Source organism: Hoplias malabaricus, chromosome 15 (genome assembly GCF_029633855.1).
Source record: "Hoplias malabaricus isolate fHopMal1 chromosome 15, fHopMal1.hap1, whole genome shotgun sequence".
Lineage (NCBI taxonomy): Eukaryota > Metazoa > Chordata > Actinopteri > Characiformes > Erythrinidae > Hoplias > Hoplias malabaricus.
The window spans coordinates 13,614,914-13,639,474 of record NC_089814.1 but is presented as its reverse complement, the minus strand read 5'-3'; the positions used below and the strand labels follow the sequence as shown (position 1 = coordinate 13,639,474).

The window sequence follows — 24,561 nt, the reverse complement described above, 5'->3', positions numbered from 1 at the left end:
CAGTTAAACATTTCTAGGGCCTGATTTCACCAAAAAACTAATTGGTACCTTGTTGAGATTCCATAAGGAAACAATAGCAGCAATGGTAGAAATAGACTCTGGTCTACCAATTTAAAGTCCCTAAAGAAAATGCTGGTATGTTATTTCTTTGGTGGCTAGATGCAAACATGACTATACCTATTGAGGAATTCCAGATGACAGTGCTCATTTTCTTGCAACCTCATCCTGTAGTGGTGCCTCCTATGATTTGAGGAGAACGGCTGAGGATCAAAAAGTGAGTTTTCAACCAGAAGCTGTTGAAACATCCATCCATCCATCCATTATCTGTAACCGCTTATCCAATTTAGGGTCGCGGGGGGTCCAGAGCCTACCTGGAATCATTGGGTGCAAGGCGGGAATACACCCTGGAGGGGACGCCAGTCCTTCACAGGGCGCTGTTGAAACAGATTTGCAAAATTTCTATATGGACGACCTAAAAGACTTGTGTGCTGAATGATTTAACTGAATTGAAATAATTAAAAGACCCTAATCTAGGCTGTAGCGCCACGGTGGTTCCTGGAATTGTGAGGTCAAGCCCCACTCTGGGAGACTGTCTGTGAGGAGTTTGTTGTGTTCTCCCCATGTTGCTTGGGTTTCCTCTGGGTGCTCCAGTTTCCTCCCACGGTCCAAAAACACGTGTTGGTAGGTGGACTGGTGACTCAAAAGTTTCCATAGCTGTGTGAGTGAATGTGAGAGCGTGTCGCCCTGTGAAGTATTGGTGCCACTTCCTGGGTGTGTTCTTGCACTGCGCCCAGTGATTCCAGGTAGGCTCCGGACCCACCGCGACCCTAAAATGGATAAGCTGTTGTAGAAAATTAATGAATGTGTTTTGATGTGGCTATGTGCCATGTGCTCTGAGGTGACACAGAGAGGATTATTCAGTCTTTTGTCCTTTAAGAAATTTTTACATTATTTTTCTGCAGTGTTCTTTGATTTAAGTACATGGATTTAAGTTTGGCTAATGTGACATCAGGTCTGTCAAAGAACCAATCGGAATTAGTGATATGTTTACATCAGTCACTTCGATAAAGACACTGCTTGCCAGCGAATTCAGTCTCAAAAGCTCTTTTCAGTACTGGAGTGGTTTACCAGGGGATCTGTTGAGATGAATCATTTTAAACATCTCTACAGTGATGAAACTCCTGCATCTGGGCTGCATTAAAATGACCACAAAATAGAATTTGCCTAAAAAAGGGGGCTGTCCCCAAAGTTTTGACCAGTGGCGGATGCTGGTCTTTCAAGGAGGGGAAGCTCAATTTCAGCCTACATCATAAAATGTGTCAGTTTATTTATACGTAAATTCTACCCTCCGTTCCTTTTCAAGAATATGATCTGTGACCCTGTCGTACCAACAAGGCGTCTTTTCCAGGGACTTGACTCGTGTCCTCAATGGCCAGCAGAGCTAGGCTGCTTAAACGGCCTTGGCCCATGTGAAGTGTGTCCGCCTGTGAGTGCTTTGTGACAGTGGAGGGGCTCAGCAGCACCCACTGGTCAGAAACTGCGATAGAAGAAGTCTCCAAACACAAGCAGCTACAAAAAACTCCACCAGAAATAGAAGCTCGATTTGTTGCTAGTCGTTTTTAACAAAGAAAATGCCGCTAAGAGGTTTAAGAAAGTCTCCAGTTCAATTTTTTATTCTCAGAACAGAATAAAAATGTAATGCTCCCACGGTTCTTTACACCAAAGGATCGCTGATTCGCTCATTTCGCTGTCAATCAAAAAGGGATTCAGCCTCAGACAGATCATCCAATCATCATGCAGAAGCTGAGCGTCCGGGCCAGCCGAGGCCAGTCCACTGCCCCATAGACCCCCAGAGACGCTGAGCGTCCGATGGGCGGGACAAAGCCCAGCATTTATCCAATGACTCGTCTTGTTTCGCTGCACTTCTCTGCTTCGCTATTGAACTCTCAGCATCCACACTGTTTAAAGCACTGTAAGAATGATTGAGAGGAAAGCCACATCTTTACCAGTGATAAGAAGCTGATTCTGAACAAAAGTTGAGCGCGTTGTAGTGCATATTTATTCAATGATATGTACACACAACAGTATATATCTGATCACTTATTTTTTGACATTTTAGGGGAAGCTGAGCTTCCTTTGCAGTCTTAGAGCAATCGCCTCTGGTTTTCACCTCTCTGTTTAAACTGCTGTGAAATGACATGTGACACGTATGTTGAAAATAACATGGATAAATACTTATTCCATTAAATATTTTTAACATTAGCATAATATAAATGTATGGACTGTTAGGGTAATGGATAGTGATGCATTCATTAAATTTATTTAAATTTTGGTTTTCATCATGTGGCAGTTGAAGAGGATTTTTGGAATCAACATCTAGGGGAGACCAAACCACCATATAATTCACTTGTATAAAAACACACAAAACCAATTACTGGTATTCTGTCTATATTTTTTTTGTACAAAGGCAATGGAAGTTTGGCCATTAGAAATTCCAGTGGGGAGTAAAAGAAGGACATGAGAGACAGACCGAGCTGAATTGCATGCAGCAGGATGGTCCTAAGGGCTTTCTGTCCTGAGGAGCGGTCAATGAAGTCTGTCCTCACCTGTCTGAGGATGGCCACATAGGTGTAAAGCAGTATGGCCCCAACTGCTGTGAAGAGGGTGTTGAGGGCCATGCCTTTGACCTGCTGCCACGGCATCACCAGCAGTTGCTCAAAGGTGCACACAGAAGGTGACAAGTAGAAGGACGGCTCTGCGAGGATAAAGAGCACAAAAATATCAGTCAGCATGTTGAAGGAGCCCAGAACCCACACCAACACCATGGCCACACGAGTGCGCTCAGGAGTGGCCAGCTCGCCATGACGCAGAGGGAAACAGATAGCAGTGTACCTCTCCAGAGACATGACAGCCAGGTTGAGAGGTGCATTGATGAATGATGAGGTTGACATCAGCACAATGAAGGCACATGCTGCCCTCATAATCACCACGTAGAATGCCCCAAGTGCACACAGCACCAGACTCAATACTAGGTGGATGGTGTCATTAATCAGCATGTGGGCAAACAGGATGTAGCGGGATGTCTCTTGGAATATGGCCTTGGTTCTGATTGTGAACAGCATCAACAGATTGATGTAAATGAATACAGTGGGGGTGAACAGTGCCAGGAACATCTTGAGGATTCTCCCCTCTGTGAAGGCCACCGGGATGGCCTGCATCTCCACTAAAGTCAATGGTCGAGACATGTTTGTCATGTCCATCATTAGATGTCTTGCAGAGAAAGAGACAGATTACAACAGGACTTGAATATACACAATGATAGTATACCCTTCTCTGGTGCTGCCTAGACCCGTGTCTAAAGACTTTAACTGACCCAGCAAACTGATGCAAAGGTCCTTATGCTGCTTAAACCCAAAGTGTGTCAGAAAAAAAGTATAGACTATGTTCCTAGTGTTACAGATCAACTGTGTGGTTCCAGTCTCTGCTGATGTTAGGTGCACTAGACAGTTTCTGAACAAACACAAACACAAATTCTGGCCAGTATTCGTTCGTAGCATTACTCATTCATTCATTATCTGTAACCTATGGAGCCCTGGAGGGGACGTGGGTAAAAAAAATAACAATTCCAATTCGAATGAACGATTTACAATTTGTTCACACATTTTAGCTAATTCGAATTAGTTGGATTATGAAGTGAGTGTAAGGAAGTGTTGAGGTAAACCGCGTGCATCATCTTTTCGGCTGAGCACTAGAAGCGCAAAGCTGTCATTTAAACACAACGACACCAAATTAGAACAATTATTTGCACTGGAACGAATTCCAAAACCCTACATTTCACACAGTTGTCCTGTTTATAACTTAGGAGCCATAGATATTTTACATAATTCCTGTGAAGGTTGGTTAGGCTTCTATATGTGTGTCAGCCTCCGCAGGGACATTAATCGTTTTAAACTCGTGCTAATATAAATAAATAAAAACAATATGTAGGCTTAGTTAAAAATGAACTGAAACAACCTTCAAATAAACAACAAATAAACAAATTAAGAAATAAATGTTTAAATAAACAAGGAATATTACATGTATGGCCTTATCCCATATATGTACACATACATGTATCCCATATAGACTCTAAAATTTGCGTTGTGTTTTGGATCGATACGTTACGCGTTTTATCCCGTATTTTGAGGTTAAGACTTGATGATTTGAGACAGAGAGCTCCACTGCGCTTCCTCAGACAAAGGAGCAGATACTCTGGCTCCTAAACAAAGAATGCGCTCATCACTTGTATTAAGCCAATCCAACTAGGGTTTTCGGTCAATTATTCAGTGCCGCAGCCAATGGAGTCCCTCCTGTATGGGTTTGTTGTGCGGCAAAGCTGAAACACTGGGAATTTACAGCTCTGTTTTAAGATGTCTATTTTTGTCCGGAGAAACTTGTGGTGGAAAATTATGACAGAAATTAGAAAGCTGAGTCTCTGAGTCAGCATCAAATAAAACAGCAATTTATTAACATGAGAGAGGGTGCTGCGCACAACGCTGTTTTTCAACTCTCTGCTGAGCGTTTCTTGATTAGTTCAAGTTACACTACATTAGTTCAAGTTAAACACTACAGCATTTAGGGCAGACTGAACTGATGTTCATGTTCTTTCCTGACATTATGACTGTATATTTTACAGATACTTTGTCCCTGTATCCCATCAATTCCTAGTGTCACAGCAGACAGCACATGGTGCTGCTCTCGCATGACAGCAGTGAGGGTGGACATACACAGACAGGACTCAATGGGTTTTGATAACCAGATATAACAGAAAATTTCTGTTGATATATCAAGTGTTTTTTTGTTTTTTTTGGTGTAACAAAGAGGTACAAAAACAAAGACATTTACTTAATGTTTAAGGTCATTGTTAATGGAATTTTCAGGTGTTTAAGGGTTTGTTTTACTTCAGTAGAGTAAGAGTGAAAATCAAATTGTATTTTAATTTTTAATAATTTTCAAATTGTATTCGTATTTACAATTGTTAAAATATGATACCTTTAAATCAGTCTGAAACTGTAAAACAAAGTTATTTCTCATTTCTTCCACAGAAAATGACAAAACCAAAAAGGAGAAATTGGAATTTTCTTGATTTCTTAGAAAGCATATTCAGTGACCAAAGATACTTTCTTTATTATTATTTATTTATTATTATTATATATATATATATATATATATATATATATATATATATATATATACTTTTTTTTTTTTTTTTTTTTTGACATTCACAGAAATTCTTCTAAGGGCTGAGCTTATTTCCTCTGCAGCACAGAAAATATTGTTTGAACAGGGGCCTGAATGTCTCATCTCTAAGGCCATAGATGAGGGAACTGAGGCAGCGAGGCAGGACCAGTACCATTAAGAAATTGAGGAAGCGCAGCTGTCCATACACAGGCAATGGTAGGTTGCTCATTAGTATTTCCAACTGGACATAAAGGAAGGACATGAGTGAAAGGCCAAGCTGAATTGCGTGCAGCAGGATGGTTCTCAGGGCTTTCTGTGCTGAGGAGCGATCAGTGAAGGCTGCTCTTGCCTGCCTCAGGATGGCTACGTAGGTGTAAAGTAGTATGACCCCAACTGCTGTGAAGAAGACCGTGTTGATGGCCATGCCTTTGACCTGTTGCCACGGCATCACCAGCAGCTGCTCAAAGGTGCACACAGAAGGTGACAAGTAGAAGGAAGGCTCTGCGAGGATAAAAAGCAAAAAGATATCCGTCAGCACGTTGAAGGAGCCCAGGACCCAAACCAACACCACGGCCACACGAGTGCGCTCAGGAGTGGCCAACTCGCCATGACGCAGAGGAAAACAGATAGCAGTGTACCTCTCCAGAGACATGACAGCCAGGTTGAGAGGTGCATTGATGAATGTTGAGGCTGACATCAGCACAATGAAGGCACATACTGCCCTCATAATCACCGCGTAGAATGCCCCAAGGACATAGAGCAGCAACCCCATCATTAGGTGGATGGTGTCGTTAAGCAGCATGTGGGCAAACAGGATGTAACGGGCTGTATCTCGGAAAATGGCCTTGGTTCTGAGTGTGAACAGCATCAACACATTGATGTAAATGAATAGGACCTGGGTGGATATGACCAGGAACATCCTGAAGATTCTCTCTTCTGAGAAGGCCAAAAAGGTGGCCTGCATCTCCACCAATGTCAATGGTCGAGACATGTTAGTCTTCTCCACCATTAGATGTCTTGCAGAGAAAAAGACAGATTAAAACAGAATGTGAATATAAAGAATGATATTATACCCTTTCCTGGCACTGACCAGCGTCTTAAGCGTTTAATTGACCAAGCTAGCGGTTTGGTGCTTAGAGGCATAAACTGTCAGAAAATGCAGAGGGGAGGTTGCTAGAGTTACAGATCAACAGTCTGTTCAACTCTGATGCTTTTAGGGGAATTGAAACAGTATCTGAACAAGCATAAACATAAATTCTGTCCACTATTCATTCAGATCATTAACTAATTATTTTGATGATTATTTATACTTGCTTAAAACATTTAGAATGCTCCTATTTCAAAGGCATTCATTTATTTACTTATCAAAAATAATTTTTTTTTCATTTATTATCCTAAACATTTAATTATTTTCATTACCACCATATGCCCATAATTTATGAGAATAGGAGAATATACTGCCCTTCTCTAGAGTTTAAGAGGTAATATATATATAAAACAATGACAACATTCAGAGGCTAAACCTAAAGATAAATTACTGTTTCTTAACTGTAAATTAAAAGTTATGTTTAGTCCCTTCTGTCACTTTAAGCATTTCAGTGCATTAAATACTGAACAACATCTTTCCTAATAATACATAGACACAGCACTCATTAGGAGTACCACTCATTAACAGGGAAAACAGAAATCAAGGCATCTAACATGCATTTAAATTATTACACCTACTGCCCTTTATAAAAATCACTTCAGCAATCTTGTAACACACACATCACATACAGTAGAGTGAGCTTTAATGAGCTTTACACCTGAAAATTTGAAGACTAGGTGAGTGTCTTTTTAAATAGATCAATTCTCTCACTGATGTCTTGAGGATTTTAAGTGCCTCAGATCTCTGTGTCAATCCACTCTTTCCCCTGAGTCTGACTAATTCAAGTTAATGATGTAAGTGTCTTTTGTTTATATGTTCATTATATGAAATATGTTTCTTTTATTTGAACAATTATTGTTGGGCAACTTACACAATGACCTTTTACCCTTTTCTCTCTCATTCATAACTCATATCTTATGTATCTTATGTAACAAAGTGTTATGATGTCCTGTACATTTTAGACACTAATGTAGTAATGTAACAAAAGACTGTTTTTACAATGGATTAATCAGTTTTAGTTTTTTAAATGAATCAAAATGTTAGTTTATCTGAAAATAAATGGACAAAGATTATATTTCTTAGAGCAATAGTTTTAAACAAATAACATTTTAAAATTTGAATGTTATGAATGAATGAAAACAAAACACAAAATTCTGTTTTGTTTAGACAAGCACATTTTATTGGCTTTATTGTAATATCTTAAATTTACAAGTTGAGTGGCATGGTGGCACAGCTCCAGGATCCTTGGGTTGTGGGTTCAAGTCCCACTTTGGGTGACTATCTGTGAGGAGTTTAGTGTGTTCTCCCCAAAATAATTACACATTACAACAGACTTGAAAAAAAAGTTTAAACAAAGTTGTTTTCAAGGTTCCGTACATTCCTATTTAAAATGTAAAAACATAAATACAAAAACATTTCCTGGGATATTTAGTAAAATATGTTAAAAACAAGAATGCTACTTCTTAGTTACTTTGAAGCTTTAGTTATAGAAATATTTCTAGTCTTTTCACTGAAGATTTCTATCGTATTTTGTAACTATAAACACTTCACATTACAAATGACATTTTTCACTCTGGAATCTGAGGACATTGTTAAAGATTAGCAGGTAGAAATTTTTCCCTCTTCTTGTTTGATTCAAGATTTCAGCTTCTCAAAAGCAGGTCCCAGTAACAGTCAAATCTAAGGACTCTACCCAGTCAGGTGGCTGGAAAGTGTGTGGACACATTAGGAGTGCAACCTAAACTTTAGAGAACTTTAGAAAATCAGATGAATTCATCAAACGAATCTCAGAGGTGGAATTACAATAGTTACTGGTCTACCAGTGCAACACTGTATCACCCACCAGGATCGTCAGACAGTGGGTAATTGTGGACCTGCCTACCTAGGTCTACTTTAGCCAACAGCCTCAGAATTCAATTTATTTTGGTTTCTATTTTTTATACTCTCTGTTATTATAGAAATAAATGATACCAAATGGTGTATTTCATGATAAGATCTTTTTCTGTATGTTGTCCTGTTCCACCAATGACATTAAATATTTTTAAAAATATATTTTTAATGCATTTTACTGTCTATTATCAGGATGAATAGCAGGATGAACAGAGTCTGTTAGTATAACAATATGGTGTGGGGCAACCACTGGGCAAGCCGCTGTGCCCAGGGCCAAAAATTGGTTGCAAAGAAAAAAAAGAACCATTTATGTGGTCTTAGACTGCACGGCCTAATTTCTGGTTGTGTCTCTAAACAGTTAGACATTTCTAGGGCCTGATTTCACCAAAATACTAATTGGTACCTTGTTGAGATTCCATAAGGAAACAATAGCAGCAATGGTAGAAATAGACTCTGGTCTACCAATTTAAAGTCCCTAAAGAAAATGCTGGTATGTTATCTCTTTGGTGGCTAGATGCAAACATGACTATACCTATTGAGGAATTCCAGATGACAGTGCTCATTTTCTTGCAACCTCATCCTGTAGTGGTGCCTCCTATGATTTGAGGAGAACGGCTGAGGATCAAAAAGTGAGTTTTCAACCAGAAGCTGTTGAAACAGTTTTGCAAAATTTCTATATGGACGACCTAAAAGACTTGTGTGCTGAAGGACTTAACTGAATTGAAATAATTAAAAGACCCTAATCTAGGCTGTAGCGCCACGGTGGTTCCTGGAGTTTGTGAGGTTAAGCCCTGGGAGACTGTCTGTGAGGAGTTTGTTGTGTTCTCCCCATGTTGCTTGGGTTTCCTCTGGGTGCTCCAGTTTCCTCCCACGGTCCAAAAACACGTGTTGGTAGGTGGACTGGTGACTCAAAAGTTTCCATAGCTGTGTGAGTGAATGTGAGAGCGTGTCGCCCTGTGAAGTATTGGTGCCACCTCCTGGGTGTGTTCTTGCACTGCGCCCAGTGATTCCAGGTAGGCTCCGGACCCACCGCAACCCTAAAATGGATAAGCTGTTGTAGAAAATTAATGAATGTGTGCTGATGTGGCTATGTGCCATGTGCTCTGAGGTGACACAGAGAGGATTATTCAGTCTTTTGTCCTTTAAGATATTTTTACATTATTTTTCTACAGTGTTCTTTGATTTAAGTCTGTGGATTTAAGTTTGGCTAATGTGACATCAGGTCTGTCAAAGAACCAATCGGAATTAGTGATATGTTTACGTCAGTCACTTCGATAAAGACACTGCTTTCCAGCAAATTCAGTCTCAAAAGCTCTTTTCAGTACTGGAGTGGTTTACCAGGGGATCTGTTGAGATGAAACATTTTAAACATTTCTACAGTGATGAAACTCCTGCATCTGGGCTGCATTAAAATGACCACAAAATAAAATTTGCCTAAAAAAGGGGGCTGTCCCCAAAGTTCTGGCTTGTGCTCCACTGCTGTTGCCATGGCAATATAACTGTCATTTGTCCGATGTTTTGACCTCTCTGTTTAAACTACTGTGAAATGACCTGTGACACGTATGTTGAAAATAACATGGATAAATACTTATTCCATGAAATATTTTTTAAGATTAGCATAATATAAATGTGTAGACAGTTAGGGTAATGGATAGCAATGCATTCATTAAATGTATTTAAATTTGGGTATATATAAAGGCATTGCAGTAACCATTTAAATAACAGGGCATCAGTCATCATGTGGCAGTTGACGAGGATTTTTGGAATCAACATCTAGGGGAGACCAAACCACCATATGATTCACTTGCATAAAAACACATAAAACCATTTATTGGTATTCTGGCTATATATTTTTTTTTCATAAGTTTTTGTTTGCACCACACTAACAGAAAACACATTAGTCGAAGAATTTTTTTTATATACATCTGTGTATATTTTTTACAGTGTAGTGCATGATGAAATACAAAAGGGAATATTCTTTTAATAACTTCATCCTCAGTGATTTAAGAGAGCAACCATGTTTTGTGTCCAGAGGTCTCGAGAGTAAAGTCAAAAAGCCTCCAGGAACTTCTCTTCTCCCCTGCAATTACCAATCTCATTTATTATTTAGGTGTGCTTGTTTGCTTGTGTGATTTGCCCTTCTCATTGTTTTGGAACAAGAGCTCTGATACAAATGAGATCAGATGTCAATCATATTACAGTGCATAAAAGTTTGCGAAGTTTGCTGAAAGTAATAAATCCTTTTTTGAAATCAAATAGGTTTTGCACAATAAAGCAAAAAATGTCATCAATTCAGTTATGAAGCTGTAAACAATTTCAGTCAAAATTGTTTCATGTCAATGGCTCTGTAGAAATCACGGGTGCATAGCTGTGATAGGAACAATGTCCAGGTGTTTATACCTCTCATGTCTCACAAATACAAACACATATTGTCTGATGCCTGAGACGATATTTTACTGTAGTTCTGAGATTCATTTATATTGTAGAGTTAGAGTTTGGAGGGACAGAATTCCCCAGGTAAAACGGGCTTCTCTGCTCAAGTAAGTAACCCAAATAAATGTCCAAAATAAAGTTCAGATTCACTATAACTGAACATTTTTATTCAATCAGTGCTCCAGACTCCATAATGCAACCATCGTATGTTCACATTAATACTGTATATTCCACTTACTCTTTGTTCACTTCCATGTTGATTTTACATTATATATGTCTTGGTCCGTGAATTAGTATTCTTGCATTCGTATTACATTAAAATGATCACATATTTCAATAGTTAGTGACTATCAAAAACATTCTAGATTTTAGAAAAGTCTGCACCCATTCATTTACATCTTACTACAACATTTTAATATTTGTAGCTGTTGTTTCATTCTGTGAGACAAAGTAACGCATGGAAGTAATCCATGATTTTAAATGGTAATGAACATTTACATTGATTTCACTGCCAAAATGAGTAGCCTCAAATTTACTGTCAAGTTCAAAAGAAAGTGAGGATGATTCGCAAAATGTTAATAAAACCAAGACTTGAAACTGAGAAATTAAATTGCTTTTTTGAAAAAGAATTTAATGGCAGTAAAATATTTTTAAAAATCTGGGACAGGGACATGTTTAGCACTAATTAAAATATAAGTTAAATCACCCACTTCTTTCAACAACACTCTATAAGCATTTTGGGAACTGAGAAGACGGTAATTCTGTGTGTTTGTTTGTTTTTTTGTGATTGATATTTGTGTGACAGGTCTTTACTGCAGGCAGACCAGTTTAGCAGTTTAGTGTAAATGTACCTTTCATGGTTCAGCAGTGGTTTTAAAGTCCAGTTATTTACCTTAAAGGTACATTACACTCTCTTCTGCTGAAGGAGAGGTGAATATTTGTAAACTTTCATCACAGAACTATGTAAATTAAAAATAAAAAAAGATAATATAAGTTCTGGAAATGAAATGGGGTGTATGAAATCAGCAAGACATATCTACAATTATTATAGAACAGTATGGTACAATTATCACCATGGTACCACCACTGTGACAGCAAAACATCTAAAAACACATGTTGATTGGTGGATTGGGTGTGTGATATTGTCCACAGGCATTAGTACTAGTCGAGTGACTGGGTGAGTGTGTGGTGCCCTGTCCTAAATGTGCTCCCTTGTGGCCAGTTTATGGTTAGACTCCAGACCCATTGCAACCCTCATAAGGATGAAGTGGGAAGATGAAAATATGATGAATATATACATTGAGAAAATGTATTCTTCACAGCATCCTGAACCTCCCCCTCTCTTTCTGAAAAACTCTCTTCTCTCTGGGATTTGTTTGTCTGGGCTTTATGAAAAAATCAGTTCAGGAAACTTTTATTAATCTTAACTTCAAATGTTTCTACTTACTGAAAGTACATTTTAGAAGAAGGGGAACAATGCCAGGGCGGCATGGTGGCGCAGCAGGTAGTGCTGCAGGAACACAGCTAAAGGGACCTGGAGGTTGTGGGTTCGATTCCTGCTCTGTGTGACTGTCTGTGAGGAGTTGGTGTGTTCTCCCCATGTCTGTGTGGGTTTCCTCCGGGTGCTCCGGTTTCCTCCCACAGTCCAGCAACACACATTGGTAGGTGGATTGGTGACTCAAAGTGTGTGAATGTGTGTGTGTGTCTGTGTTGCCCTGTGAAGGACTGGCACCCCCTCCAGGGTGTTTTCCTGCCTTGCGCCCAATGATTCCAGGTAGGATCTGGACCCACCGCGACCCTGAACTGGATAAGTGCTTACAGATAATGAATGAAAGGAACAATGCCAAAAAATAAATAACTTATTTTATTATAAAAAGGGAAAGTCATTCCTTCTTCTGAAGCAAGGTTAACAGTACCTACTCTTGAGCTGTGTCTTTTTGTTCTTTCATTTTCCATCCTCACAAGTTCCTCATAGCCATCACGTCTTTCAAAACATAATTTCTTCTTGGTTTGGAGGATTCAGAAGTTTGTGTATCTGTCGAATGGTGTGGTTCATTACAAGCGATGTCTCCAGGCCCAGTCCCCACAGGGTTAAGGATTACCCACTGGCTTGCTGAGGCCAAGTTCTGAGGTTCATAGTTCCCACTGTCATTTTCTGTATAGTTCGGTCCTGACTCACCCTCTGTAGTAGGCAAAATTCCATACAGAGCTTGGGATTTTGGTCAGTCAAAGACAACCAGGACTATATCAGTAAATCTGTTCCCCTTGTTTTGTGGGGCATGTTCCCAGTCTGAGGGTATTTTACTTCAGAGGTGTTCTTCATTGGCCACTGCCAGGGGCATTAGTTTGGCCTGGAATTGCAGCCCAGACACTTTGTTTCATTTTGCTTGTCAAAGCACTACTCTGACCTGGGGTGTTAAATGTACCCATTAGAGCTGGGTAATTTATATGTATATTTTCCAGTAGGGCATTTTTCTCTGGTAGAGTGAAATCTGTTCCCTTGCCATGGTTTCTGGTTGCTATTTTTTGTCCCTACACTGCTCCATGGGTTCCTTTTATAAATGAACCTGACACAACTGCATTCTGTTGTGCGATTGGGAAAAAGTAATTTATCATTTTTTAAAAATATGCTACTCTGAAAGGGCTCATGAAACAGCAGAAGATACTGACAGATGGTTCACAATTAACACACCAGCCTACTGGAAGATTGCCCAGGTGATCATTTTTAAGCATGAGTCATATTTGGCCGGGAATATATTCAGTTCATCAGCAATTTATTTGGTCCAAATTTAGAAAATGCTGTTCTAAAAAGCCATGCCATAACTATGGAGGAACTAAGTCATAATCACTTTGTGATTCTACGCTAGTGAAGCATTTAAACAAGTTATTGTACAAACCGGATTCCAAAGAAGTTAGGACACTAAACAAATTGTGAATAAAAACTGAATGCCTTGATGTGGAGTTGGCAAATGTCAATATTTTATTCGTAATAGAACATAGATGACAGATCAAAAGTTTAATCTGAGTAAATGTAACATTTTAAAGGAAAAATATGTTGATTCAAAATTTCACAGTGTCAACAAATCCCAAAAAAGTTGGGACAAATAGCAATAAGTGGCTGGAAAAAGGAAATTGAGCATATAACGAACAGCGGGAAGACCAATTAACACTAATTAAGTCAATTGACAACATGATTGGGAATAAAAAGAGCTCCTCAGCTTGTCAGTGTCTCTCTGAAGCCAAGATGGTAAGAGGATCAACAATTCCACCATTGTTGCGCAGAAAGATAATGCAGCAATACCAGAGTGGTGTTACCCAGCGTAAAATAGCAAAGACTTTTAAGTTATCATCATCAACCGTGCATAACGTCATCAAAAGATTCAGAGAATCTGGAACAATTGCTGTGGATAAGATGATCTCTGGGCCCTTAAACATCACTGCACCTCAAACAGGAATGCCACTGTCAAGGAAATAACAGAATGGGCTCAGGAATACTTCCAGAAAGCATTGTCAGTGAACACAATCCACCGTGCCATCCGCCGTTGCCAGCTGAAACTCTACAGTGCAAAGAGGAAGCCATTTCTAAGCAAGCTCCACAAGCTCAGACGTTCGCACTGGGCCAGGGGTCTTTTAAAATGGAGTGTGGCAAAATGGAAGACTGTTCTGTGGTCAGATGAGTCACGATTTGAAGTTCTTTATGGAACACTGGGAAGCCGTGTAATCCAGACCAGAGAGGACAAGGATAACCCAAGTTGTTATCAATGCTCCTTTCAGAAGCCTGCATCACTGATGGTATGGGGTTGCATGAGTGCTTGTGGCATGGGCAGCTTGCATTTCTGGAAAGGCACCATTAATGCAGAGAACTATGTTCAGTTTTCTAGAACAACATATGCTCTCATCTAGACGTCATCTCTTTCAGGGAAGACCCTACATTTTTCAACAATATAATGCCAGACCACATTCTGCAGCAATCACAACATCATGGCTACGTAGGAGAAGGATCCGGGGACTGAAATGGCCAGCCTGCAGTCCAGATCTCTCACCTGTAGAGAACATTTGGCGCACCATAAAGAGGAAGGTGCGACAAAGAAGGTCCAAGATGATTGAACAGTTAGAGGCCTGTATTAGACATGAATGGGGGAGCATTCCTATTTCTAAACTTGAGAAACTGGTCTCCTCTGTCCCCAGACGTCTGTTGAGTGTTGTAAGAAGAAGGTGGGATGCCACACAGTGGTAAAAAATGGCCTTGTCCCAACTTGTTTGGGATTTGTTGACGCCATGAAATTTTAAAACAACATATTTTTCCCTTAAAATGATACATTCTCTCAGTTTAAACTTTTGATCTGTGATTTGTGTTCTATTCTGAATATAATATTAGATGTTGGCACCTCCACATCATTGCATTCAGTTTTTATTCACAATTTTAGTGTTCCAAATTTTTGGGAATCCGGTTTGTATATGTGTCACAAAATCCAATGCATGCACATTGATAGTGTCTCACCTGTCACTCTGAACCAGTTTGTTACACTTCCTGTAAATGTAGAACACCTCAAAGTGATAATACAGGTTTTTTTCTTTAGTAAAATTCTAAACACTCTTTGGGTGTTTTTTTTTTTTTACCCATGTCTACATTCTGACACGCGAGAGAATGTGGGTTTGTAACGAGAAAGGGACGAGTTTCTGGCCTAAATATTAAAGCTGTGTTGTAAGACAGCATTACACACAAATCCTTAAGGAGAGCGACATTTCAAGGCCTTCCTGCAACAGACATTAGGTGTGCAGATGAAGAATAGAAATATGTTCATTCATTCTTTATTATCAACCGAAAATGGTTAAATATCGTTTGTCCAGCAGATGGCGACAAAATATTTTTGTAAGCACAGAACCTCAAGCTCTAGATACCCTTATACAGCGATATTTGGATCAACCTAATTCATTCTGAAAAGGTTTTGGAAAGGCTGGGACAGACACTGAAATGATTTTGATATTTCATATGAAAATTGGGAATTTGATGATCCAGCCATTTTGAATCCGAAATACAAAAACCGCCACTGATGTCCTTTTTTAAGCACGACACAACTCTAACAGTCTTCTGTTGCTCTTGACCCACCTTATTTGGAAAAAGGCTTAAAGGAAAATGAAAGTGAACTACAGAACTTTATAAAAGTTCAAATAAAACGCCTTTACCCTGCTCTGGTATTTCCTCACTCCGCCGCTGGGGGCGCTCTCTGGCACTGAGTGTGTTGTTACAGTATGGCGATGTTCAGGAGAAGGGTGTTTGCTCTCGGTTGGTATGTGTTTTTATTCATTTACAAAAGTGAGATAAATTATATTTTGGGTTTAAAACCTATACTGCGCCAACGGCAGAAATGCGTACTTCAAATTATCGCCATATTGAGACGTTGTTATTATATAGTCGAGTACGCTGAGGTACTGGTTACTTCCTATTTATTTTACTGTAAACACAGCGCTGAAACGAGGATTCTCAGTAACGTTACGTTGTCTGAGCTTTCTGGTTTAAATTCCTGATCATTTTAAAGAACAGTGAGGTAGCTTTTCCAAAAGTACCTAGAGTTTCTTAAACCATTTTCACGTAAAACCATTGTTTCTTCGGTTATTTCGAAAAGAAAACACCATTTGATCAGACACACAGCAACTGAAATGTGTCTCGCTGTGTTCTTTTCTTTTTGGATTTTTTCAGCCTAAAATAAAAAGGTTTTAAGTCCTAAAATCATTATAGAATTTATACGTCGGCGTAGTGGCTGAACCAACAACACAAACTCAACCCCTGAAAAACAGAAGAATTATTAAATGAAATGAAAAAAACACAACTATCTATCTGTCTTAAAGATATTCATGAGTAAAAGTAGTAGCCTCAAAATACCCAGGGAAATATGAATCTATTAAGTTTTTGCTTCTACATGGTTTTCTCCATAATATTGCATTTTTCTTATTTCAAATTTTAATAAAACTTAAATGTGCTAGGTTAAATATTGAATATATTTATATAAATATATAATATTATAAATATCAATACATATAATTGTAATTCAAGTTTTAGATATACTCCCCTCTTTTGTCATTTTATGGTAAATGCTGCATATGTCATTTTATTAAACAAAACATAACCTGTAACTGCAGTGCTGAGAATGATCTGCCATCCAGTTACAACCTGCTCTGACATAGTCCCGTGAAAGTCCCTCCTTTGAAAAATGGCTAATAAAGTATTAACTATTGTTTTCATTCACAGCTTTGCAGCAGGCTTGTTGGGCACCACCAGCAGAAGCCGCCACATATTTGGCAGAATGCCGTCTTTAATCAGGAGAAACTGGATTTCTCTAAGCGTATCAGGTGGATTGTGTGCTGTTCCCTTTGTGCAGGTTTGATAGATTTCCAAGATTTCAGTGTTCATAATAGTCTTTCTGAATCATAAAGAGGGTACAGACCAGGATGATTAGAGATACAGGTTGTTAAACCTGCTGTCCAATGTTGTGTTTTAAAAAATATGAATACTTATTCACGTGACCGCATGGTTTCCCTCCTATTTCCTAACCTCAAAGCTGAGTTTTAAAGGTGAAGTCCTCACCCATCTATGTTGTGTTCATGTACAGGATAATGTAACCCATGAAGCCTTAATCCGTAGGGCATCATCACTGGTTACTGACAGTGTCAACAGTTACCTGTCTCAAACTACTATGGCACTAGTGGACTCTCTCAATGAGTATACCAATGTAAGTACAACTGTGTCACCACTCATTCTTATGTTAAGTGTGGTATTTTAGGCATTTCAAATCAGCTGTACCAGATTTAGTCACAGTTTTTAATTTAAACCAGCTATTAAAAAACAAATAACGTGGCATAAACATAGACATATTGTAATATTTTTGTTTTTGCTTTCATTCTCCAGACAATCCATACCCTTATTAAACTTCACAAAGGCTATGTAGCCAATATCAGAAAGTTTAACCCTACACAAGAGAACACATTGTGGCAGATGATAGTCTGCAAGCGTCAAGAGGTAACAATTCCCAAAGAAAAACATATTTGTTCCAGTCAGTTCAACAACATTTTCAGTCCTTGGGGCAAGAACAATTGCAGCAAGAAATATTTTCAGTAAACATGTATTGTACAGTGTTTTCTTCATTCGTGAAAGGATGCATGTGTAATTTAAGTGCATACTTCTATTTGATTTAGATCATTGACCGAAAGAAGGACTGCAAAAAATTTGCAACAAGCTGGAAGACTGCAGTCAACCTCTCAGAGCTGGCTGCTGAAGCTGCATTTAATGCAGGTAGGACATTTTAATGTGTCCATGTGAAAACTGGTAATATGACATTTACCAGATTTTCAGGCGGTAATTTAAACAGCACAACCCAATAACAATATAAATCCAAATTTTCAGGTTGTTCAGCATAGTTTTCATAGAATATAGACTTAATTTAGTGCTTGAAAATGTATGTGTATATATGTTTATTAAATGTATACTGAATATCGTACTAAAGCAGCATCAAACTTCTTTGTCAGTAGGTTAATTGATGTAGGCATACATAATATATTTTGAGGGCAAAATAGTTTTATAATAATTTAGTGAAAAACCTAGGTTTTTGCTCTTTCCACTGTAAACTCCATTTTGTGCACACACACACACACACACACACATTTCCCCCATGTGATCATAATTTGCCAATATTTTTTGCTTCAGGGGCAGACCAAGCTGCAGCTGCAGCTCAGAATAACCTGCAGATTTCTCAGTTACACATACAGCAAGCTCAAAAGTGTTCTCTTGAGGCAGAGAAAGAGCTGAAAGAGAGTAAAGCAGAGGATAGTATTAGGCTACAGATTGCAACACAAGAAGAGGACGTTCCAGAGGCCTATCTGAGAGAGGACTAGTCAAGGGCAGCAGAAAAGATGCCTATTTTATAATGACTTAATAACTCGTCAAAGGATCTCCAACCCTTCACTGCAGCCAAATTCAGCATTTTTTTTGGTCACTGTATTCTTGTGGTTTCCAATAGGATGAAGATGAGCAGTAGAATATTTTAAATTTTCTTTCTGATACACATCTGTAAAAATCTTTTACACTCACATTAGTTTATCTCTTTATATTGGTAGTCTGCACATTAAACATTTTATTTGTAAGATGTATCTGAAGCATTCTCTCTTCTTATCCACAGTGCTTCCTATCCACTGTATATTAATTATTGAAATGCACTTGACTGAATGTCATACAGAAACATCTTAAATTATTGGAAATGGAAAACTGTGAACTTTAAATGTGCACCAAATCCTCTGCAACCTTTTTACTTGTTGTTGATGTGGGGTTACTGCTGTGCATAGTCTAGTTCTGCCACATTAAGATGCTACAATAATACTTTTATAACTACATTAGGGTGTGTATTTATGAAGCTTCTTTTTGTTGAAATGATGATCTTGTTCCTGACAATAAAAAAAATATAGCACCCTGACCTTAAATCAGCTGAGATGCTTGGTGAATACAGGTGGTTTGTTAGTATAGGATAGTATAGTATCTAATCTGGCATGTTTAAATGTTTTAACAAATATGTTTACATTTAATTCGGAAAGCATTCTCTGGGTTGGATCCTCTAGAGTATTTTTTTTCCTTGCATGTGTGAATTATATGCTCAGTATTGTGTGAAATTCTTAAAACTATAGCTGAACATTTTAGCTATATTTGGCGAGAGAAAAGGTTAAGGGTGAATTTGAAGCCTCCACGTCCTGTTTAAGTGATCTGCCTTTGTATTTCCATCCATCCATCCATTATCTGTAACCACTTATCCAATTTAGGGTCGCGGGGGGTCCAGAGCCTACCTGGAATCATTGGGCGCAAGGCGGGAATACACCCTGGAGGGGACGCCAGTCCTTCACAGGGCAACACAGACACACACACATTCACTCACACACTCACACCTACGGACACTTTCGAGTCGCCAATCCACCTGCAACATGTGTTTTTGGACTGTGGGAGGAAACTGGAGCACCCGGAGGAAACCCACGCGGACACGGGGAGAACACACCAACTCCTCACAGACAGTCACCCGGAGCTGGGATCGAACCCACACCCTCCAGGCCCCTGGAGCTGTGTGACTGCGACACTACCTGCTGTGCCACCGTGCCTGCCTTTGTATTTATTGTAATATATTTTAGAAATCTTTGTTTATTAATTGTTCTAAAGTCTGTAATTCGGTGGTAAAAGATGAAGTAATTTTTAGAACAAGATTTGATGTATTGTTTTACAATTTATTATATATTTTATTAATAATTGGTGTATGCAGTCATATTTAAGACCTTGTTAAGGAAAAGATGGTAAGTGGCCAGTCTTCATTAATTGCACATTGCACCAATAAGAGCAGAGTGTGAAGGTTCAATTAGCAGAGGGTAAGGGCAGAGTTTTGCTCAAAATATTGCAATGCACGCAACATCCAAAAAATCCAAAAAACAAAACCACGGCAGAATTAAATGTGCACCTTAACTCTCCTGTTTCAACCAGAACTGTCCATCGGGAGCTCCACAGGATCTATATACACGTCCGAGCTGCAATTGCCAAACTTTTGGTCACTCATTCCAATGCCAAACGTCGGTTTCAATGGTGCAAGGAGCGCAAATCTTGGGCTGTGGACAATGTGAAACGTATTGTTCTCTGATGAGTCCACCTTTACTGTTTTCCCCACATCCAGGAGAGTTACGGTGTGGAAAAGCCCCAAAGAAGCGTACCACCCAGACTGTTGCATGCCCAGAGTGAAGCATGGGGATCAGTGATGGTTTGGGCTGCCATATCATGGCATTCCCTTGGCTCAATACTTTTGCTAGATGGGCGCGTCACTGCCAAGGAATACCGAACAATTCTGGAGTACCATGTGCATCCAATGGTTCAAACATTGTATCCTGAAGGCGGTGCCGTGTACCAGGACGACTGCACCAATACACACAGCAAGACTGGTGAAAGATTGGTTTGATGAACATGAAAGTGAAGTTGAACATCTCCCATGGCCTGCACAGTCACCAGATCTAAATATTATTGAGCCACTTTGGAGTGTTTTGGAGGAGCGAGTCAGGAAATGTTTTCCTCCACCAGCATCACGTAGTGACCTGGCCACTATCCTGCAAGAAGAATGGCTTAAAATCCCTCTGACCACTGTGCAGGACTTGTATATGTCATTCCCAAGACAAATTGACGCTGTATTGGCCCCAAAAGGACACCATACTAATAAATTATTGTGATCTATAGCCAGGTGTTTCAGTTTCATTGTCATTTCATTGTGTGCATATATATATATATATATATATATATATATATATATATATATATATATATATATATATATATGCATACACATTACTATTTGCAGTTATTTTGTATGTGAAATCATTACTGATAAAATATTTTAAACATTACTATAGGTTTAAAAGGTCAGATGATCATGCCCCACCTCACATTTTGCTGTTCTCCAAAGCACCCAGTAAATTGTAAAAAGGCTTTAACCTGCACTTTTATAATTTTATTAATTATAACAGAGATTAGTAAATAAATCTAGAGTTATGAGTGTACAGTTTTTTTGCCAGGTTATGAAATTGTTAATAAGGCTGTTTTAATCACAAAAAAAGCCCAATCTCAGCGGTCAGTAAGGTGAGATAATTGTAATTTGTAAGAGCATTTTTACAGGAGTTTAGTATAATATTTAGTACATCTGATAAGGGCCTTAAAGTATGGGCCCAAATGTCTCGTTTCTCATTAAATAAAGACGTTTTATAGAGTGAGTGCTGCACCTTAGTTTATGAAGACTCACCATTAATAATACAGTACTTAAGAAAAATTGAGAGTCCCTATTGTAAGTCTGCTTCAAACCTTACATACAAGAACTTACATCTCTTTCAGTTCTGCAGGTCTGTTTGTTGTTTATTTTTGGTTTTGTTTTAATTGTGATGCCTAAACTCGTCAGTCTACATTCCTCTTTTTTCAGAGTTAGGTTTCACATTGTGAGTTCATCAGTTTTTGTATGTTTGTTTTTCTTCATTTAATATACTTATTACATTTCTCAAAGTTTTGCATCAAAACCACTCCAGTTAACAAAATATATATTGTTCTGACAGCAACTGCATCTGTGAAATCTTTTTGAACTACATGCTCAGATCATTACACAAAAACTATGAAACATTGATTGGAGTGTAATGTGAGTTTGTTTCTGTGTCTGTTTTTTAAAACAAATCTGAGCATAAAGCTGTTAAAAGATGGATTTACACCTCATTGGTTACACTGTTCTCAGCCTGCATTTGTTTTTCCTGAAGGACATATGGGGTGATGACGGATATTTAAAGGTAATTAAAATAATTTTTTTTTCTGACATTTTTGAGCCATTCACATGTTTGATGTAAGCAATGTGACATCAATTTTTATAATGTGACATGCTCTGTTCGAGAGAAACTAGCCAAGTCAGCATTGTTCTTAATGGTGATGATAGGAACCAATTGTCCAAAGCCTAAAAAAACACTTCTTGCTTTATACATGGAATGGTTACAAATACATCTGTCTGAAACCCTTGTGAAAAAGATATACATAAATTGGTTTTAAATATTTTTTTGGAACTGTTATTTTATACTAAATCTCTACTAATATGTAACTTATATAGAGTGAGTACACTTGTCGCATGTTATATTTTCCACTCTTCTAATCCAGCAGATGTTTCTTAGAGCTACCCAGTTGAAGTCTAAAAAAATGTCAACAATGTGGTAAAATTATTAAAGAATTATTCAATACAAATAAACAGACCATGTAAAAAAATAATAATTCAGAAGAAGTAATACAATATTTGACAATATAATATTACCAATTATAATACTTGTAAATTAGAAATGTATGACTATAATACACATATTCATATATTTCAATTGTATTAGAAGAGTGACAAAATAATAAATGATTAATATACTCCATATATATTAACTAATAAATAATTGAATTACATATTAGTTCTGACTTAGTGCCAATGAATAGTTCCAAAATATCATAAGTACATCAGCAAAATTTAAGTATACTTTATTTTTTTCACATGGGATAGCTTCATGGTGGTTATATGAAAGAAATTCAAGGTGAACAGTGACATGCAGGTGTCATAAGGCATGGCTGTACAATACTTTTTTCTTCTTTTTCTTCATAATTTAGCAACACTTCACTATTATCAAATTAGTTAGGAATATTTGTATAGTAGACATTGCAAACACCTGGTTCCATTCACTACCACTGTAAAAGAACAGTAGGCACTTTTAAAACCACTCTGAATGACTTGGTTTATGTTTAGGTGAAATACAAAGAAAGTTTAAAATGTTGGTGGATGCCTCTTTTACTCAGACAGAATGATGCTTTTGTGGCCACACCTGAAGATGTCTGTGTTGTTTCAATGAAAATTGGTTGTTTGTATTCTGCTTTTTACAAACCCGCATGTTCCATAGGCAGGTGTTGAAATCTGATAAATGTAATTAATCATGGAGCTGTTGGGTAGCTGAATGCATGTCCATCTGAATGTTATCTGAACACCTAACTACTGAATTCTGCTTATAGACTGGGTTTTTGCCATAGACATGTAGTGCAGCTGAAATAAGACACGCTAAAGCAGCTGAAAGGTCACCATGCTCAATGCCAAATGTCAACTAGAGGGGTGCAAAAGCCCACCAGCTTTGGTCTGTAGAACGGTGAAACTGATGCTCCACTCAAAGCATTCGGGATGAACTGCAGTGGCATTTATTAACAGTACCTGTCATCACCGGTGCTCTCATGGCTGAATGGCAACATGTTTTCACCACAGTTTTCCAACAAATAGTGTGAAATATTTCCTGAAGTAGAGTATCTTCTCTATGAATACCTTTGTTTTCAGAAGCAACATTGAACGAGTGCCTATATTTTGGACATTGTGTGTGGATTTAGAAACATACTCCTGGACAATATTTTAATTTCAAATGAGAAGTAACAGTGGCATCACTGTGCCATTGCCACAACACTCCAGGATGTCAGGATGAAGTGGTTACATAAAATGAATGAATTAAAGAAAAATAAGGTATGATTTAAGTGGTGGATCATTCTCAGTGTTGCAGTGGCAGTGGTGTTATATGTGTTGTGGTGGTAGAAGTGGATCAGATATGATACTGTGCTGGAGATTTGTGGAGTGCTACTGGTGTTAATAAAATACTGTGATCACTGCCTAATCTTATAGACACACTTACTGTTTATCCACCTTATAAATGTAAAGTCAGAGACAGTAGCTCATCTGTTGCTACAAAGTTTGTTTGGATTGTCCTCTATGCCTTCATCAGTGGACCCGCAGGATGCCACCCACAAGAAGCTGTTGGGTAGATATTTGTGGTTGGTGGACTACTCTCAATCCAGCAGTTACACTGAAAGTTTCAAGAATTCCAGTGTCTGATCCACTTGGACCAGCTCAACACACACACCAACACACCATTATTACATCAGTGTCACTGCAGCACTGAGAATGATTGACCACCCAGATCATACCTGCTCTGTAGGAGAACAGGTAAGAAGAACAGGGTGAAAGGGGCTCAGAACAGAGGATGGGCCACACTCTATAATTGTAGAACTACAAAGAGCTTCTGTGTGGTATTTGGAGCTGATAAAATTGACAATTCGTTTAGAAACAAGGATGTCAGTTTATTTTTTTGGACAACTTCCTGTTTATACTGATTGCAACATTGCCAGTAGATGGCGCCTTAAGCCAAGTTATTTGGTAAAAATAGGTCTAGTAGTAGTTTAAGCTCTAATTAGAGTTTAGCGATGGAAACAGTTGTTTTTAACCTTTGTTCTAACATATAACTGAATCATGTATTTTCAGCTGTCTTAAGCA

General features: G+C 38.4%; 2 protein-coding genes across 4 annotated transcripts; one reads left to right on the top strand and one right to left on the bottom strand.

Annotated features, from left to right (window-relative positions):
• Positions 1-5,275: 5,275 nt before the first annotated feature.
• On the bottom strand, positions 5,276-6,211 carry LOC136668726 (odorant receptor 131-2-like). The gene has a single exon (XM_066646406.1). The coding sequence runs from the start codon at positions 6,209-6,211 to the stop codon at positions 5,276-5,278; it is 936 nt and encodes a 311-aa protein (XP_066502503.1).
• A 9,677-nt stretch (positions 6,212-15,888) lies between these two features.
• Positions 15,889-20,889, top strand: diablob (diablo, IAP-binding mitochondrial protein b). Of its 3 annotated transcripts, none has more exons than XM_066646151.1 (6): positions 15,889-15,981; positions 16,941-17,070; positions 17,302-17,421; positions 17,598-17,708; positions 17,885-17,981; positions 20,386-20,889. In XM_066646151.1, the coding sequence occupies exons 1-6, from the start codon at positions 15,944-15,946 to the stop codon at positions 20,448-20,450; spliced, it is 561 nt and encodes a 186-aa protein (XP_066502248.1). In that variant the 5' UTR covers positions 15,889-15,943; the 3' UTR covers positions 20,451-20,889. The 3 variants fall into 3 exon arrangements, with proteins under 3 accessions (XP_066502248.1, XP_066502246.1, XP_066502247.1); XM_066646149.1 differs by lacking the exon at positions 20,386-20,889 and adding an exon at positions 18,393-19,531; XM_066646150.1 differs by lacking the exon at positions 20,386-20,889 and adding an exon at positions 18,393-19,543 and having other exon boundaries at positions 15,899-15,977.
• Positions 20,890-24,561: the final 3,672 nt, after the last annotated feature.